The following is a 19,465-nucleotide window of genomic DNA, read 5'->3' as shown; positions in this document are numbered from 1 at the left end:
CCAGAATTTTTTTTAGTTCCCTCTGGGCACTAGTGACTCTGGCAGGAAGACAAACTTTTGTCTCTAGGTGTGAGGGATTCCTGCTTGCAAAATCTTTGTCCTATAGCCTGTCACAGCAACTCAGTTTGTTAAACTTGGTTTATTACTATTAAAATTGACATATGGGAACTGGATTTTCTGACACTGTCATTTGGTGTCTCAGATTTCCTTCCTTTCTCTTCTTTGATGTGCTGGTGCATACATTTTCACAATATAGCTGAATGTCCTGATAGTATGTTTTATTTGATGCTTATTGGAGAGCAGTCGAAACTGCGACAGATAAATGGTGTTGGCAGAGGTGCTGGAAGGGTTGTATTTTTCACATTACCAGAGTGTATATTCGACAAGCTTATGCACTATTCAGATAACTGCATCTCTAAGCTGAAACTGAAATGGTTAGCTGTCTGTCAAGTTTTTGGCTTAGCACATATTTTCTGTAAATTTGGTAGCATTTGCTGGGATTTATTGGAGAGTTTATTCCAAAGAGTCAGCACTGCTTCCAAATGGAAAGTTGCTTGTCCCCTGCACTCATCTTTGTCCGAGCAGTTCGTACGCAGTGTGAGTACAGCATCAGTGCCAGGCTGATGGACAGAATGAGAACAGAATAAACAAAAATGTGTTGTTTTCTCAAGACTTTGGGTTTTATACCATCCTTTGGTTCAAGGGGTTTATACGTGTTTCTATTGTACATTTTGCCTACAGAGTGAATTCTGTCAGTGTGCCATTGACTGGTTTCATTTGCTACACAGAGCACTTCTTAGTTCACCCACTTAGCAACATCGCAACCAGAGCCGTTTCTGGTTAAACTTGACCTGGAAAAAGACCCCTCTAACAGGACCTAAGTAACATGTGCATCATGCTAATGCCATAGGTGAACCCAGCTAGTGATGTAAAAATCCTTTCCCCTGCAATGTGGTATGAACTTTATGTTTGATACAAGTAGTGGAATACAAATGCCTCTAAGTTCTCATAAGAGGATATATATAAAAATTGGGCAAAGGCACAGTTTTAAAATAGTCTCAGTGCGAGCATTGTAAGGGCAGATAAGTGTTCCTAAAATAGTAATATATTTCTATTAAACAAAAAATCACTCAGACGCCACCTGCTGCTTTTGGCATTTAAAAATCTTATTTGGAAAAGAGAACAAATGATTGCCTCTCTGTCTCCCTCTCCCCTCCTAACTTTGAATGTTTCCACCCACCCTTCAAAGACAGCAGCCTGTTTTTCCGAGGCTATTGGTTGGATGAAATTGGTGGTTATTTGCGCCTGCTTCCAGAATGAATGCATCCAGTCTGAACTAGACTGATTAGCACTAAATCCGGGATGCCAGGGCGATCAGGAAATAGAGCACTTGTTTAAACACCAGTAATGATTTTATTTTGTTGCATGGCTCTCATGGAAAGCTACTGTTGATTGCCTCAGCATGGGGAGAAAAAAACCCCAAATGTAAAAAGGCAAGGAGTGTAATCCACTTGCCTGTTACAGAGAGAGCATGTGTGCAAAACCTTCTCTTACTTGTGAGATTGGTGTACACTGCATGCGATGGATCTGCATGGGATTTAAATCAGACAGGAGAGAGCACACTGCACAGGAGCGTTTTTCTCTCTGAGAGTCCACAATATCAGCGTATTGACAGCAGTAAGGCCACAAAAATTCTCTTTTTAAGCAATTTTATTTTTCTGACTTACAGTTAAAACTGAAAAAAAGGGCAAATGCAAAAGTCTTTATGAGCATACACATATTAAGTACTTACACAATCCACCAGCAGCGATATTTTCCAAGTGATAATTTTTATCAATAATTATTAACCCACAGGGAAGGAGAAGGAATATAACATTTATTGCCATCGAGGAAGAGATAGTGCAACTTTTGTTCATAACATGCAACAGTGGAAATAAAACCAACTAAATCTATGAGATTTTTCAATGCTGCCTGGGGCATTTAGACTCATAATTTGTGACATATTTCACCAGAAGGTGGGTTTTTGCTCTCTGCCTAGATGAATATGAAAATTTCAGCCATAGTTTTTGTAGCCATTCCTTAATAAAATAATTCAGGCATGCATATGGAATGTGTTATTCTCAGCACTGAAGCATTAAGAACTGAAAAGAAAACAGTACTGCATGTAAAAATGAAATCAGTAATATTGTCTTCGATACCGCGTAAGAAATTTCCTTTCACTAGCTAGCACTCTGGAAAATCAGCTGTCTTTGCATTTCAGATAATTACTTCTTGTATCGTGAAGTTCTATATTTGTGCTAGTTGAAGTGAAAAAAATGTGCTTTGTGTAAATATTCCTCCTCCTTTCCATTTTCAAGATCTGTTCAGTGGAGCCATCACATCTTCTTTATTGTGGTTTTGGAAATAGATGGACATAATTACCTGAGTAGACTCTTTTTGTCTTTGCCCGGGAGGCAGTGAATTAGTCAGTCAGAGCCTAGCAGTGGAAAGGTTCAAAAAAAATCTCGCTTTTTTTTTTTCTTTGTTTGCAGATTTTATTCCTCACCGTACAGTATTCCAACAAACCGCATGATTCCACAGACATCAATCACGCCATTCATTGCTGCTTCCCCTGTCTCTACATATCAGGTACGTCAGATTTGCGCTTGTCTACTACGTTTCCCAGTTAATTATGTTTTGGATGTGGATGAAGGCAGAGTGTATACCACAGAAAATTGTGAGTGCTTGTGCTCTTGAGTCACACTTTAAACAAAAGGCTTTCTAGTAGCGTTCAGGTATCATTTGGTGTAGGGTTTGAAGTGTTTCCTACATTCCTTACACTAGCAGTGAAAGCCACGGTATTTTTTTTCTTATTTCAATGAGCATTCTCTAGTGATCAGCATTTCATGTCATTTCCAGTTGACAACAGCAGAAACTTGTCATTCTTATTGAAATGTGTTGTCATTTGGCACCCTTTCATTAGCCAAAAGGGTTTTTTTTAATGCTTTTTTTTTTATGATTTATGTTGACTGCATTGTATTTTGACCTTTTGACCCCAGCTGTATTTGCTCCAGTAACAGCATCCTTTAAAAGCTCTCATTTTTATCCAATAATCCCTGACAAAGCAAGTTACTTGAGGATAACTGTCTTCATATCCTTCTTTAGTCTTACACACGTTTTGTCGTGCAGAATTTCTCTTTTCAACATATCCCTCATAGATCTCCGTTGGGAAATTAATGCCACGCTCTGGCTTTCCGAGATGGAAGTCAAAACTGGGTTGTATAGTTTTATTATTAGCTGTTCTCTGGAAACATATCACATCACTCTGAAGCTGGTCATTGGCTATACATTTTCCCATTCCAGTTATTTCTGTTCTTTAGCATCAGCGCTCTTCCCATCCTGAGTCCTACCTGAGAGAAACTACCCAAACTTGCAAAGCTGCATGGTGGGTTGTCCTTAATGTTAGGGTTGGGTTGGTCAGTGAGGTTTTTTTAAGATGTTATGCTACTCCTTACAGGTAATTCTGGGAGGCTGTGCTTATGCTTACTGTTGTTTTAAACCTGCTACTGTTGTTTTAAACTTCAGAAATGATTCCTGTCATTTTCTCTGACATTTCTTTGTTGTTTAATTTTGGGTTATGTAACACTCGCCAAACAAAAGTTGTTTTAGTGAAATAAATTCAGTAAATTTCAGTAATTTGCAACAACAAAGACACGTCAGTGCCAGACAGATACAAGTGCAGCCCACAGGCACTTTTCTCAATAGCAAAACTGTCTTAAGAGAGCCATATCTCCTCCATAGTCAGGCCAATGAATTCAGGCCATCCAGCTACTTAGTCCCATCACTGATCCACAGTTCACTGTTGCTCCCTCCTGCTATCCTGACTTGAATCATTGCATCAGTTCATGGTTTGATGCATTTGCACCAAAAACGTTGATTCTTTTATTATTATTATTATTATTATTTTACCCATATCATTCTCCATAGACAGTTTGCAGTGTTAAGCCCTAAGACATGTCACCTGTCGCAGAGGAGGATCTGCAAGGATGGGAGCAATGAACAGCAAGCTGTGGCAGCTCTAAAATATTTTAACTAGTGGGGATTCACATTAGAATTTTTTGTAGTAGGGTGTTGTTTGCATGCCTGTGCTGGTTTCAGTTCTAAAGATATTTCACTGAACTCAGTTTTCCACAAAAAAACTACTTTGATAAACTTCAGCAAGTGTTGAGTCATGTGATTATACAATTAATTCTCACCACTTGCTTCATGAAACGACATCACAGGGCACCTGGAGAATTGGGACCTTGTAGCTTTCTCCTAGTCATCACTGCTCATGCTCAGTATAAGATGCCACTTGCCCATCTCTGTGAGCTTGGGGGTAGCTAGTCAGGGTCCCAGGGATGACTGTAGCACAGCTATATTGTTATATGCTCTCTGTGTGTCATGGTGCCTGGGCTGATGCAAAAGGAAATGGGGATACGCAGTCCTTGGGGTTGAGTCTGAGTTATCATACATGTGGGCCATTCACACTTAGCAGAAGAGGAAGTTACAGCTCAAGAGATACCACCACAAATGTGGAAAAATTCTGTTAATAAAATTGGTATATCGGTGGAATCTGTTGCACATCAGTCATAAGGCAGAACATATAAAGATTTTGGTGAGTCATACAGAGTTTTGATGGGAACAGACCACAATATGCCCAAGGTGAGAGCTGATCCTGAGGGACAGGGACATCTTAAGCCAGCTTTGCCAAGGAAGCATTCAATTAGAATAAGCTTCAAAAACACCAAATTATATCTGCAGTACTTACTGAAAATGGAATAAATCATTCTGGGATCTTTGAGCATTTTATATCTCCTGCACTTCTGGTTGGATGACATGTTCGTGATTATACTGATGGATGAAAGCAAACAATACAAATGAAAACAATTGGACAACATGGAATATCGAAGATTACTTTATAAGATAAAACACTGTGGACCACAGAAATGGTGCAATCCCTCAGACTTCTGACTTTGGTAGAAAACATTATCAAATTAAATTTGAAAGCTTTTTGCTTTGTCAAGAACTTTATGAGGCATAAATGAATTTTGCATTGAGTTACATGACTTAAGTCTTTTACCAAAATTAGCTCTGTAGTTCTAATAGAAAGAATATTTCCAAGTAAATCTTTGAGTTCTGTTGTAAACTTCTCTGTGCTAATTAAAAGTATTTGTTATGCAGGTCCAGAGTACTTCATGGATGCCTCATCCGCCATATGTTATGCAACCAACAGTAAGTGGATACTTGCTTACAATCAGCAAAAAGAGTTTTCACTGCAGCTTCACTCTGCTTCTCAGCCACATTAAAGTCCGAGGTTTTTAAGAGCAGCCTGCCACTCCCTTTGACAAGAGTCCTCCACTGCAAATATTCTGCTTCTTTAAGGACCTCCATTTGATTTAGAGAAAAGGGGAGGATGGGTAGTATCTAAATTGCATTGATTATAAGAGAATAACAAGCTCTAAAGTGTTGCTTCTGAAGCTTTGCTTCAGGGACTGCAAGAGAACTGCATTCCTGCGTTCTTTGAATTGCCAGGATCAACACATGTTACCCCTCCCGTATATGCTTATCCATCAAAAAAGGCCTTTGTAGTTGTATATACTTTAAAGGATCCTCAGTGCCTCAGTAATGCATTTCAAGTACTGGAAAAGGGTAAAGCACAGCTGTCTTACAGAGTCTCTGCCAAATCCAAATCTGCTTTATGATATGACCAGTCAACTCTTTTTATTTTCCCTGAGTAAATTGTCACCTTTCATCAATTTATAACCTCAACTTAAAGCTGCCTTACACATCTACCAACATTCATTAGAAGCAGTGCAGGTGATGTTTTGTTTACCTCACGGAAGAGCTCTGATGCACTTTGCCTAAATATCAGTGATATACCAGAAGGAAACAACACTCTGAATCCCACTATGTGCAGATTGCACTCGTTTCGTTTCCTGCCTTTGATCAGTTTCTCAGGTATGGATCCACTTAACAAGGTCATTAATAAAAATTCAAATATGTACTCCACAGAAACATCAATACATTGATTTATATGAGGAGGGTAAAATTAAAATGAAGGTGTATGGTTTAGGATTGTTTGTTATTCCCATTTCTGTTCAAGTATTTTGGCTCCATAATAGAGTCACCTCTGGTGGGAGTTAGCTACACAACGGTGTGGATAAAATTACACTACATATCCCCTTACTAGCATTGGACTTCCATCCCAGTTTGAGCCCCCTTCCACATCCCTCAATTCCTTGAAGACAAGTTCTTCAGTTTTCTCTCACCAGGCAATGATTGTAGTGTGGGACTAACTTGTCTCCTGGGAGCCCAGTTCCCATGACTGCAGTGCTGCACCTCTGTTCAGACCTGGTGGAATTTTAGTTCTTCAGTGGAGTAAAGCTACTGCTGTGTTCCTTGTAGGGAGATAAGCTGTATCAAACAAACTCACACTTAAAATCAGTCCTGTATTCTAACATTTGGATTTAACTGCAAACCATGAGAAATCTTAGATGTGTGTATATGATGAGTTATCAGACTTGTGGAAGCCAGAAAATCTCTGATCCTTGCACAAGGACTCCCTTGCTAAAAGAAAAAAACCTAAGCATGTTACCAATCCTAGTTTTTGTGTATGTTTGAGTTTTATTTGACAATGTTCAGCAAAAAAAAAAAATTTGGCAGTACTAGAAAGAGGTATTTTGGTGTGTTAATTTGATGTATTTACCCCTTGGTAAATGGCTATGAAGAGAATAAGAACTTTTATGGTGAGTGACACCCTAAATTTGCCAAGTTAAATTTATGTTCATTGCCAGCTGGATAGTTGTGTCCCTGGCAGGATGTGTGCTTGTAGGTGGAAAAACAGAGGGGACAGTGGAGAAACGGTGTCCTTTTTCAGTTCCAGTGTCATTGCAGTTGTGGGTTATCTCCATGTGTTGCCTGTAGCCATTCCAGTCTCTTCACTGAAAGGTTTTTCCCATGTGTTTCCCAAGATTATGTTCTTACATAAATGGACATGAGGCATTTAGTACTGAAGAAGTATAAAAGCAAAAAGGCAGAACTACCATTCCCCAGGTTTCTTTCAGAGATGAATTCTTTATTAGAAATGTCTGAAAAGTTGTCAGAGAATTACTACACAGAGGACTCAAGAGGCATCAGAATTAATGGCCTGTTTTGAAAGAAAATAAAGAAACTGTGTCCATTGTAGGTTTGCTGTGGTTTTATGTCTAACTATAGACTCTATTCTGGGTACCTCCATAGCTTAGGAAAAAAAAAAAAAGAGAAAGAAAAGAATACGATAAAGTTGGCAGAATTTAAGACATGAGTTTTGGTAACCGTCTGAGCTGATGAAACTGGAAACTTTCTAATTCCATTAGCTTTTTGTTTCTTCTTGTAACTTAGTTTGCCATGTTATTATCTAAATTGCCACTGCTTTACTTCATAATATTTTATGAAATGATTGATTGTGGCACATGATGTCCCACTGGAAACCAGTGCAGATAAATATTACATTCCCATTGCCCCAGGAAGGAGAATATTTTGTTAAGCTCCTATTATTCTTTGTGAGTAGAGATGAACTCTTACCGAAAGCACAGTTTGAATTGCTCAAATGCTGGTGGTTAATTCTATGTTTTGATTATAAGTATCCACTAAATCATGTTACTGGGTGATTAGCTTTTCATTTCCGACAGAAAGTCTTACTTGATGTTTATGTAAAATTTAACACCATGTAGTCTCCCTCGTGACCAAAAAATAGGTGGGACTGTGCTGTAGAGGAGACAAAGGAGGTTTTTCATTCAGCGTGCTATGGACAGTTTTCTCCCAGGCTGGCAGGTTTGCCAGCAGGAGGGAAGAGCTCTGCCATGCATGTTACCACCCCTTGTCTTCCTGTCTCTCTGCTCTGCCTGCCCCTCATCTGCTCATCTGAATACTGTGCACTTTCTTAAGGGATATCCCCTGCAGTAGGTTGGCCTGATGGAGATGTTGCTCCTTTATTTCCCTTTCTATATCAATTTCAGCCACATTTTCTCAATGTCTACATTCTGTATCCGTTTATTTGGTGGATTAAAAAAAAATCCACTATAATAAAAGATTGTATCTCCCAATTCCTTCCGTAGCTTTTTAACTACAACCAGTTAAAGCTGTGACCCTAATGGATAGCAAATACATACATGTTAACTAGGAAATATTTGCATATGTGTCTTTCCATTCCACAACCTTGTTTGTTGTCTTACTTTAGTGATCTCCTTAAAAGCCGATAACAATCAAAATTACATTCTGTAGGGAAAAAAAAATAGTCAGAAAATTATTTTCCTAATAGGACAAAGTCAGATGGGCAGAAAAGGACTCTGCAGGTATATCATAATTTACTCAGGATTTTCCCAGTAACTTTTAACCTTGATATCATGGGTTGATGCCAGTGAACATCTGCAAATACAATTTTAAAAGACTGGGGTTTTTTCTGTTTTCAATGATTTTTTTCTAGCTTTATACTAAGAGCTGTGGAAGGTTAATACCAAGTAGGTTGAGGTAGCATTGCTGTTTCATAATAAATAGTATAAAAAATGTTATTCTGCTGGCACAGAAGAGTCACATGTGAAAACCTCCCACATCTTTGTGCTTGCACAACCTTTGGGGTTTTGGAAAACAGGATTCTTGAATCATGTGAACATGATGAAAAATTTACCTTTAGGCTCATTTGTGACTCAGACACTTGAAAATGTACCCTTTGGCAACAGAGCCTTCACCACTTTTTGATCATATTGACTTCTATGTTTCTAAGTAAAAATGCCTCAAATTTGCCAGTTTTGTTGCTTTGCCACGTGCCCTGGTCCCTCTCACTAGCTGTAGTGGAAGGCAAGCTCCAGAAGACTTATGGCAGCGTGAGGTTGGACTCTTATTGGCATAACATTTAATGCACTGATGTCAGTCTGGGCTCCGTTTAGTTAACTATAGCTTTCAAAGTACAGTGCTCACTCATCCCTACTTGAAACAAGTCTTGTATTTCATTACTGCCTCAGGATAAGGGTAGATGGATAGCAATGACAAAATCAAAACATAAATGGGATAAGAGTTATTCTGGGGATTTATAACATTTGCCATATTAGTGTGTTTTTTCCTGTAGTCCCCGAAGGCTGTCTGACGATTCAGGGAAAACTTTGAAAAAACATGTTGTTTAAAGTCAATTCACATATAGATAATCTTCATTTTTATTAACAATGACATTTGTGTAAAACTTTTCTAATTCAAATCTTTATTACAAATAATGAATGTACTCTTCCTCTCTAAAGGCAATTCTTTTTTGTTGTAGTGAACCAGCAGAAATGCTCTACCCTAATCCTGTACGTGCGAACTGGTTTTACATTTACACTCTTGTAGTTGCAAGCGAAACAGTGTGGCCATTTGGAATCGCTGTGTGTACACACATAGATATTCTTGTTAGTCTTGAATAGTTTCTGCATAATAGCTGCGAAAGAAATATGCCAGTGGCAGCATGAAGGGTACAAAGAGAGCAACATATGGAAAAACCTACTATTGATAATGATAAAGTGCGTTCGGGAGAACTTCTCTTCTGACCATTTCTCAAGCCCTTACAGCCCTTTTAGAAAGGTCAGTATCTTAACAAACGCCCTTATTATTTTTTTGTCTTCCTTCCTCTGGCCCATGGCTGAATTTAATCTGTCTTTAAAAGCAGCAACAAAAATGTTTCTTATTTCATAAGCAGTGTAAAAGCCCTACTTTGGTGAGAAGCAAGTCTGAGTGAGGACTCCGGATTCTTGCCTTTTGATTGTTGTGCATGAATGTAGCATAGAAAGTACAAACTGTCCAAGTGAAATATATCAGTTTTCATTTTCTCACTAGTGACTCTGTTGTTTTGGATAATACCCAAAATACCACAGCAGTTTCAGTGTTTTGATTCCTACACTCTTGAACAAAGGAGTTCCTTGTGCTGCCTTCAATGTCCCTCTCCCGAGACGGCTTTTTCTACCTCCCTCTTGTTGCTCTTGCTCTACCTTTTTAGCAGATAGAGCTGGGAGTCCATCTTGCCTTTGCTTGTGTGAGTGTAAGGGAACAAAGTATGTCCTCTGCAGACAGCTGAGTCCTGCCTTCAAGATGAAATGTGAGAGTTCGGCTAGCTGGTATGAAAAGTAAACAGGAAATAATCCTTAGAAATTGGAATCTCCAGCTAGTCTTTTAACTTTTAGCTGTGTATTTTTAAGAGATCCTTTGAACGTGAACTTACTTGAACTTTTAAGGCTAAAGAGTTTAGAGGTTGAAATAACTAACCAAATACCAGTGCCAAAGTTCTTCTGAACAATTTTAATTCCAGTGTTTCCCGAGGCAGAAAATCAAGGGCTGCCAATTCTATAACTCTGATAATCAAGACAGTAATTGGCAATGTTCCTTTGGGACAGGCATGCTCGCATGAGGTCATTTCTGCTTGCCTCTCACCCAGCAACGGCTGGATATAGATGTTGTCTCAGTGCTACTAAATGGGCAATTTCAGACTCATCTGAGCACGCACTCACTACCCTCTTTAGTGCCAAGTGCCGTTGTGTTGAGCAGAGTGTCCAGTACAGAACAGCAGTGCCTAAGCTCAACCAACTCATGCCTCGAAAGGAAATGGGTGTCAGTGATTCACTCAAGCTGCATCATGTGCTTCAAGAGTAGGGGTTTGTATGTTTGATTATACAGCTCTTCTGGAATCCTCTCAAAGTATTGCTGCAGCCCTTAGTTCAGCTGTTGTAGAAATTAATATGAGTTAATAGGAATGGCAGAAAAATACATATCCAGATTAGATTTTTCAACCCCTTTTGACACTCTGCTAGAGCCCCCTAGTGAAGCCGGACGGGTTTTGTGATGGCAGCAAGAAACACCACACATGGATCCACTTAGAAAATGTGGATGGGAGAACCACAAGTGTTTCCAGTAGACAAGCCTTCGCGTTTGAGGAACTTGTGCTTTGCCGATTTATCCTAAAAAGGCTTAAGAATTCTAGTAAAATTTTCTCTTCTTTCAACTACTCTACAGATAGTGTGACTACTAAATGGATAAACCATCAGTCTTAAGATTTTTTTTTTAAAGACATTTACATTAGTGGAAAAAAACATATATATATATTTTATACAAATCTATAAACGTAAATGGAAAAGATATTTGGAATGAAGGAGGCTGATGCTAAATTTGAAAGGTACCTCAGAGATTTTCAAGCCAGGAAATTCTGGTTGAGGTTATGGAATATTGATTTCTTTTTAACAGAAAAGATGCAACCTTCACCGTCAGCCTTCATTGTCAAGAAAAAACACAACAGCTGTTTAAAAGCAGTAAGTTTTATCAAAGGGGGTATTTTTTTTTTTAGAGATAGTTATTAATCAATAGACTAGAATACCTTCTGTGGAAGAATGTAGCACATTTTTTAAAAAATCAATCCTTAATTTTGTACAAAGCCTGCAGTCTGTTTTAACTTTTCCAACTTCATGTACATAAACTAAGACTGAAAATCACTAATACTTTATTTATTACACAGAATATATGTAACATCTCTTGGTGCATGTAGATTTGCATTTACGTCAATTTTTAAATCTACACTAAGTCAAAAATCTGAACACAAACTGTAAGGTTTTATATTGTGTTTGCCATTTTGAGCAAAAGTTCCTCCTTTGTTGAGCACTGGTCAGGTTAGTTATTGTCCAGGTGGTAGATTAATAAGGAGGCAGAATGTGATACGATCAGTGATGGACTGCATAAGCACATGGAACTAATTATAGGCCAAGAGTTAGATTAATGAGAGTGCAGAAAGTAATGGGCTCAGCAGAGTGGTGAATTAGGTAAGCATGTGATATAAATTTGTCAGATGACTTCTCAGTTTAGCTCACCATCAAATATTTTGCCATGTGTATTGCATTGTAGTTATGCATGCACATGTGTGCTGTGAGCTAGAGAGGCATGTATATTACAGTCCCCTCAAATTTATCCTCCATCACGGACCATCTCTTCTTTTTTGCCTGGTAATGTCCATTGTCTTATAGCAAATGCTAATATTATCCAGCCTTTGCAGTGAGATCTCTGCTACGCTGGCTTAAGCAAATATGGTTGTAGTAAGCAGGATGCAAGCCTATATTGTATAGTGCAATTGCTGAACGTGCGGGTTCTGTGAGGGTGGAAAGGAAAGGCAACAATTTTCATCTGTCACAGGCAGCAAAAAACTTTGAATAAGCTTGGGAGCACAGTTTTCCAACTAGTTGGTAACAAGATTGGGAATGATCTACTGTGGGTGCCTGATGCACACAGTTGTGGCTCCCTTTCCCATGATGGAGATGTGGCTCTTGATTCTACACTGCAGTTAAGGATAGAGAATGTTGCTGTAGGACAGTTCTCCGGCAAAAAGGACCTGGATCTCCTTTTTTGCTTCCCAAACCCCATCCCTGCAGTGTAGAAAATCAGTGTTTCCATTCAGATGAAGCACTGGGCAGCTTTGGACAAGAGAACAGCCCTGTGAACCCAGACAAGCAATATGGAGGAGCAGCTCTGTTGTATGACTAGAGTGATGCTTGGGCAGCATTGTAACTATGATGACTTAGAAAGTCATCATAGTTGAAAGACTTCTAGAGAAAGACTTATAGTAGAAAGACTTACACAACCTGTCAAAGTTGTAAACATGAATTCCTGCTAGAGAAGGATCAAGTCAAGATTTAGGCTATTGACAAAATGTCCTTTTCTATACAACTGAGAAGAAAGGGGATATGTAAGACTGAAGGTGTACACTGCAAAGCTAATTATTGTATTACTTTTTTTTTTTTAAATATGGTATTCATATTGATTTTTTTGTCAACTGTTATTGGAAAGAAATTCCAAATGGAAATCATGCACACTTGCTTGGCTATAAATGTAACATACAACTATATACATCCTTGCTTGAGCTCCTTTTTTTGCCTCATCCTGCCTTTCCTCACACTGGTTTCAGAGTATGCACATAAGCTTCGAGCATTTAGTGACAGACTCTTTTTCTTCTGCCACTGATCTGTTGTGTGACCTTGGAGAAAACATCTTTCTTCTCAGCCACCGTTTCTTATTTGTCTTTTTTTTTAATCCCATCTATTTAGATTATAAAACTGTCATACTGCTAAATAGCTTTTACTAGATGTTTGTGAAAAGTCTGATGGAACAAGGGCCTATCTTGACTGATGTCTCTAAACACAGCCTCACAATGATACTATTAATGTTTAGGGTTCCTATTAAATATTAAAATATGCCTGTCCTAGCTACAAAGGGAAATATTGGATCTGACTTTAACCAGTATAAATCAAGAGTTAACTTTGCTTAACAAAATTCAATTGCATAGGTGTGAAACAGTGAGAATGAGAAGAGAATCACGCCTGCAGCAATAAGTTGATGAAGGAGACTCTGGCACCTTCCTAATCCTTAGAACAAAAGCACTTCCATAAATTACCATTATGTTATGCAAGTGTATTCAAGGACCAATTTACATAAGTAGGGGAAACTGTCTAATCTATATATTACTTATGATTACATCATGATTTATCTGGTGCAGGAATTGTGTAAAAATTATAATAATGCACTCAAAGGACTTAGTGACCAGTTTGTAAGACTCAGTACTGTATCCAGGAACCATGCTATAATAATCCCTTCCCAAACCTGATTAAATGGTTTGATTATTTTGCCTCTTGCTAATCCCGTAAGGAGACTTGTTTCAGAACACCTTTGCTCTGGGGCTTAGCACTGCATTTTTAATTTCCAACCCAATTGTATGCTTCATTTTACAGCCATCTATTTTTGGTCAAGCATTCTCCCCTAGCTTCGGTAAATCTCCCTTCTAGATGTTCACTGCATTAATTTATAGTCAAAAATCTTACCACCGTCTTCATCATCTAGGATAACTATGTCAACATCACTGTGTATTTGCAGTAACTTTGGGATTTTCTACCTCTGGCTGCAACAATGACCTTTCCTTGGATCTGTTCCACCTTGAATTCATTTTTCTGGGACAGCCGATGCTCACAGTATTCCAACCTTTCATACACAGCATTAAGACTTCCTTCCCTTTGCTGGGCACACTTTCTTGTGTTGTAAAATAGCATCTTTTTCTCCCTTCTGCATATGACCTTCATAATGCAGTCATCCTGTAATTCACCAATATACCTAGGTTTCTCCTTCTTCCAGGTTTCCAGCAAATGCTCTTATGTTAGGAAGGAAACCTCATATTAGCTTAATTGTCTTCATGAATTTGAAGACAAATTCTTCATTAATTTGCACCTTGCTTAGTTTAATCCAGTCATTCCTATCTGGTAGTTCAATCTCTCAACTTTGTAATTTCCCCACACCTTATTAATCAAGGGCATTATTAAAAATATTGGATGAGAACAATCCTTATGGAGATTTTAGGGACCCTCCCACTATACAGCTTGTCTTTTAACACAACCTGTTGTCATTTCCGCTTTAGTTAATTCTTTATCATCCTCAAAGTTTAGTAATTTCTGGTGTAGCACTGCCTGAAATACTTTATTGACCTTCAGAGAGCTTAGATCTGCTACATGTCCTTTGTCTAGAAAATAGGTCATTTTATTTTAAAAAATGAGGTTAGCTAGCTCTATCTTTGGTTTATCTATTTCCTATCTTCATTAATATACCTTAGTCCTGGCCACTGGACCTGCACTTGAATGCATCAGCTTTTCCATTGCTCTGCAGTAGAAATGATCTAGTCCAGGTTCCTCATTTCACTTGCACCTACACCTTGAATTCAGTGACTTCTCTGGGATATTTGACCATATTCGTTCCTCTGCCCAAACTCTCATTCTCAGAAAGCTGTCTCTGGTGTCTGGTGGTTCATGGGAGAAATCAAGGCAGTTTCATTATCCTGCTGGGGCTACTTCTCAAGTACTATTAATGTGTACCCTATCGTCCCTGCATCAGGAGCCCAGCCCTGGGTTCTGTCCTGTTTTTTTATTCATCTACTTGAGAAACCTTTTTGTTATGTGTTTGAACATAATTTGAAAAATCTCACAGATTTTTAGCAAATTTTTTTTGGCCTCTAGATGTAGCTCTTTTTGTCTTCCCCTCCCCCTCCCCCTTCCTGATATCGAGGTGCCTGAGTAAGTGGCTGACTAATTAACACCTCCTCGACTGTAACTGGTGAAGCATTTTAATAACATAATTATTTTTTAATTATTTTTGCAGAGACAGTGCTGACAGGGTTTTTTCATATCAATGTATAAATGTACACTGTGATTTGACATCCTGGAAGTTAGAAACGGCCAAGATATCATAAGTAATAGCTTGTTATTGAGTGTAGTCAGGTCTAACAGTATTTGCCATTCATTTTTTAGTCTATTAGATAAAATGCTTTCTTTTCAGTTCAAATGTCTTTATAAAGAATGTAATGTTGACCTAAGCTTTGCAATACAGAGGCAAATCTGGATCAAATCACATGTATCTCCCCTAAACTGATTTCAGTCCCACTGAAGTGAAGGAGTGTTTGCTTAATTACAGTTTTCAGGTTGTAGCCTCGTGGCCTTGTTTTCTTCTAAACTGGTGTAAATTAGCAATAAAGCCATTCTAAGTCCATGCATTCATTAGTATGTGCCAAAAAGCTTCTTGTTATGAATCAGTTGTATCTGCAACATTGTTGAGAGCCTGGTTTCAACCTCTTTATCACCTGACTGCAAAAACAAATAGTGAAATATAATAGTATAAACACTGAACATTCTTTGACTACTGCATAGTGGATTGATGAAGAATGAGTTGTCTAATGCAGTGACAGATCAACAGAGTCTGAAGAATTTTGAAGGAGTGCCGAGCTGCTATTTAGTGAAACCACCGAATGGTTCTTTTTTTGACCAGCTGCCAGAGAGAGAGGCACTTTGAGCAGGATAGACTTTCTTATCAAATGGCCTATTGTTAAAAGGAAAGTGGAAATTAGAGGTTGAAATTTCACTTACTTTAACCATGGTTTAAATGCAATTTGTTACTGCTTATTACTGACTACAGCCTTGAAGCATACCTAGTTAAAGGATGTCTGCTGAACAGCCTTCCCAGTCCATGCCTTTTAAATAAGTTACCTGGGAGGTTTAGAAATGTTGCTGCAGGAGAAATGTGGCCCAGGAGAGCCCCTGTCTCTAACATCCATCCCAAATCTCTGGTGTAGCCCTTCACCACTGTGCTTTTCAGAGCGAGCAATTGAATGGAAGTTACCTTTTCCCTATATGCCACACACCACACATATCCCAAAGCATGAAGAAAATCGAGTTACTCATTACCAGATATCTTTTACAGCCTCCTAAAAAGCTGTATAACTCATAGAGAAAAAAAACATGTGCAGAGTCCTCATCCAGGGCTTGGTCCAGGATAATTTGGATGATTTCTTCAGCTCCAAGCTGAGGGTCACAGGGTTGACACCCTGCTACTGATCTCCATGGTGGGACAAGAGCATTGCATATGATTCACAGAGCCGCTTTCAAACAGCCTTTGTACTTTTTGAGTACGGTAATCTGTAACTCATTATGCACCCCCTCTTTGCCCAATCCACACCGGATGTGAGTCTGTGTCAGCTCCCAGCTTGATCACCTTCCTCTTCAGCCTGATCAGTAAAAAACTCCTGCTTGCAGCTTTGGAAATTACTAGTCTATTGCCTGCCTCTAGCCAAGAGGGTGGGCGACACATTCACAGATGTCCCACATCTGATGGGGTTGAGGCTAGGGACATAGCTTACATTGGCAGGTATGGGGAAAGACCTGCTGTGGAAAAGCTGGTCTGTCCACAGTGCCACAAGTGCTCATGGCTAACTCCCAGCTCCAGTGGGCCAAGAGCATCAGCAGTGTTTTGGGGTAAGCGTCGTTGTTCTCAGTCCATCACTGACATTTCTGCCTGCTGGTAGGCCATGTCATTTCTGTGGAAAGGAGAGGATTGCTCTAGGTCTACTCATTTTAAAGTGGGGATGAACTGCTTGAACTGCCAGTGTTTCTTGGTGCTTGTCACAGGTCCTACTTCAGGGAGAGGGGACGGTGGACATTTGTCAGGAGCAGCTTGGGTGTTTCTGAGAGACAGGCAGATGCAGCACTGTTTCTCCCTGATTCATGCGTGTGGAAGTAGCAAAGCTGTATTAGCTCCCTCACTAACTCCAGCTCCAAGTTCAGCAAGCAAAGCTGCTCATCATGACAGCTAAAGCTGTGACAGGCCACGTCTTCCCTCAGGAACAGCACAAGAAAAAGAATTTGAAGACCTGTGCAAATTCCCCCTGGTTTCATGCTCCGTTCTACAGACAGTAATACTCCAGTTCACGTCTTCAACTTCCACTTGATATATGATTTTATAACATTTCATCCTAAATTTTCACAGGTGTTCAACACATTTGGCATATTGATTTTAATGGGAGATGACTATAGAGCCAATTTTAGGCAGTTGCTTAGCTCAGGGTAATGGGGGAAGTGGTTTTGCAAAGGTAGTCTTGGTGCGAAGAGGGAGTTCAGGCTCAGTGCTCAGATCTGGACTCATAACAACAAACCTACCTTCAGTCGATGCCAGTGTTCATGTTGCAGGCAGGTGTAACATTTCTGGAGTAGCTCCCAGACCCTCCTTTATAGTTTTGCCCTTTTATTTTTTTGCCTGCACTTTCCAAGGTAGTGAAGCCAGACCATTTACCCTTGGGTTGCAAAGTTCAGCTTTGGCCATAATGCTGAGAAACCTTTTGCTGTGACTGTGTAGGCAATGTGCACATCTTTCAGATTCTGGGCTTTGTACTTTTGTAATGGATAGTAACCATGGATGTTTCCACAGGGATAATATAGATAGATCAATGTACCTAACTGTCATCCATTCAGAAAAAAAAAATATATATTGGAGGTGGTTTTGCTAGAAGCCAGCTGAGATTGTTGTAAAGATTTTGCAATAGAGCCTGAGGAGTTTCCTGTACCATAATCTAAGAGAACTTCCTTGCATGGGGACTAAATGTTCAGCTGTGTTAATTTGTCATTCTTCCTGGAGTTTTACATGCCATTCAGATCTGTCTTCAGTATTACAGCTCATGACTTTGAGATTGTGGGCCATGGATGACCTGTTTGTGAAGATACCTGCTTGTCTCCCCAATATGTAATGTATTCAAATCCTCTGTTAGCCTCTTTTCATCATTTTATTCAATAGACAAGCAAGGAAGTAGGAGCATGCCATGAATGCTATTGTGGTTGGCGATGTATGAGACCATGCCTTGTTCTTTCATCTTCTCGGCCAAACTGGGACAATGTGTAACTGGGTGTTATGCCATATTTATTCTTCTGTGCACAGAAGAAAAGGTTGGGTTAACTCTTTTGTGCTGCTAAAATTCTTGTGGATAAATAGAAGTGATGTAACCCTTTGAAGTTAATATTTACAATAACCCCTATAAGTCCTAGGCGCATCACAGGCATTGCTTTTGCATGTTGTATGTTCTAAAGGACAATAGTTTTGCTCAAATGTGGTGGTTTCCCTCTGAGGAGTATTTTCTCTATTTCAAAGAACGCTATCTATCATTATGACATACTCCAAAGTAGGAGCCGAGCCCTAACCATGCAGCACCAGAATCATCAGAAGGTTACAGTGTGTGGCAGATAAAGACTTAGAAGTCTCAAGAGTCTTCAGAAAGACACCCATTTTTACTGTAAATGTCACGGGTTAATTGGGCCTTGTGATGTCAATGCGCACTAATGTGAAATTGTTTAGCTTCACTGCGAGTGAGCCCATTTCACTGACCTCCAGCTTAGGACTATGGTAAATGTCATGAGCTGCAGTGAGCTGTTCAGGCCTTCTGCAGTGATCTGCTTAGACCTTGAAGCAGCTGACGCATAGGTATACCCAAATAGCAAGTTTGTAACGAATACGCTTGATCAGAAGTGAAAAGATGAATCATCATCTCTGAAATATAGGACGATCGCCAGCAAGTTTTAAAGTTTTCTCTGCAGAGTGAAGGGACTTGGAACGCAGCTTCCTAAAAGTGATGAATCAGTTCTGATGATTGATACAAGGCTCCAATTTTTCTGAAGGTTTTCAAAGGCTTCTGAAATGTTTCTAAAATATTCCAATAATTGGGGTTGTACAATATTAAAAATCCTGCCAAGCTGTCTAATTAACTCCAGCCATAGTTGCTTCTCAAAACCAAAATTAACTACTTGGTTTGACATATTGTGAGCCCTCTTACACAGGTGGGTAATTCAAGCTCCACAAGGAGTTTTGGTCACCTAGTTTCTCAGTTCAGTGGATCTGCAATTGAATCATTTCCTCTTAATGGGTGACTTGACTAAGTGGTTTGAAAGTAATTAGCAAACCCAGTGGATCTGATATTGAAGTGTATGATCAGCATCTTATCAGGAACTACTTATTTCCTGTGGGAAACTGCGGTCGACTTCTCAACAAATTCAGAAGTCAACTTGTTGCTCCTTCTTCTAAGGAAGCTAATCAAGGAATGGTTGTGCCTTCCCAG

The 19,465-nt window shown here is 39.2% G+C and overlaps 1 protein-coding gene across 3 annotated transcripts in view; it reads left to right on the top strand.

Annotated features, from left to right (window-relative positions):
• The window catches only part of RBMS3 (RNA binding motif single stranded interacting protein 3), a gene marked incomplete at both ends in the record, with an annotated part of 441,410 nt that overhangs the window by 375,686 nt on the left and 46,259 nt on the right, over positions 1-19,465 (top strand). For all 3 annotated transcript variants that reach the window (XM_084280360.1, XM_084280359.1, XM_084280358.1), the window contains 2 exons: positions 2,532-2,628; positions 5,203-5,253. In XM_084280360.1, the coding sequence (XP_084136486.1) occupies positions 2,532-2,628; positions 5,203-5,253 (148 nt within the window). The remainder of the gene's footprint in view (positions 1-2,531; positions 2,629-5,202; positions 5,254-19,465) is intronic.

Source organism: Gallinula chloropus (assembly GCF_964237585.1).
Source record: "Gallinula chloropus genome assembly, chromosome: 2".
Lineage (NCBI taxonomy): Eukaryota > Metazoa > Chordata > Aves > Gruiformes > Rallidae > Gallinula > Gallinula chloropus.
Note: the sequence above shows the minus strand (reverse complement) of the source record. Positions and strands in the feature narration are given on the sequence as shown.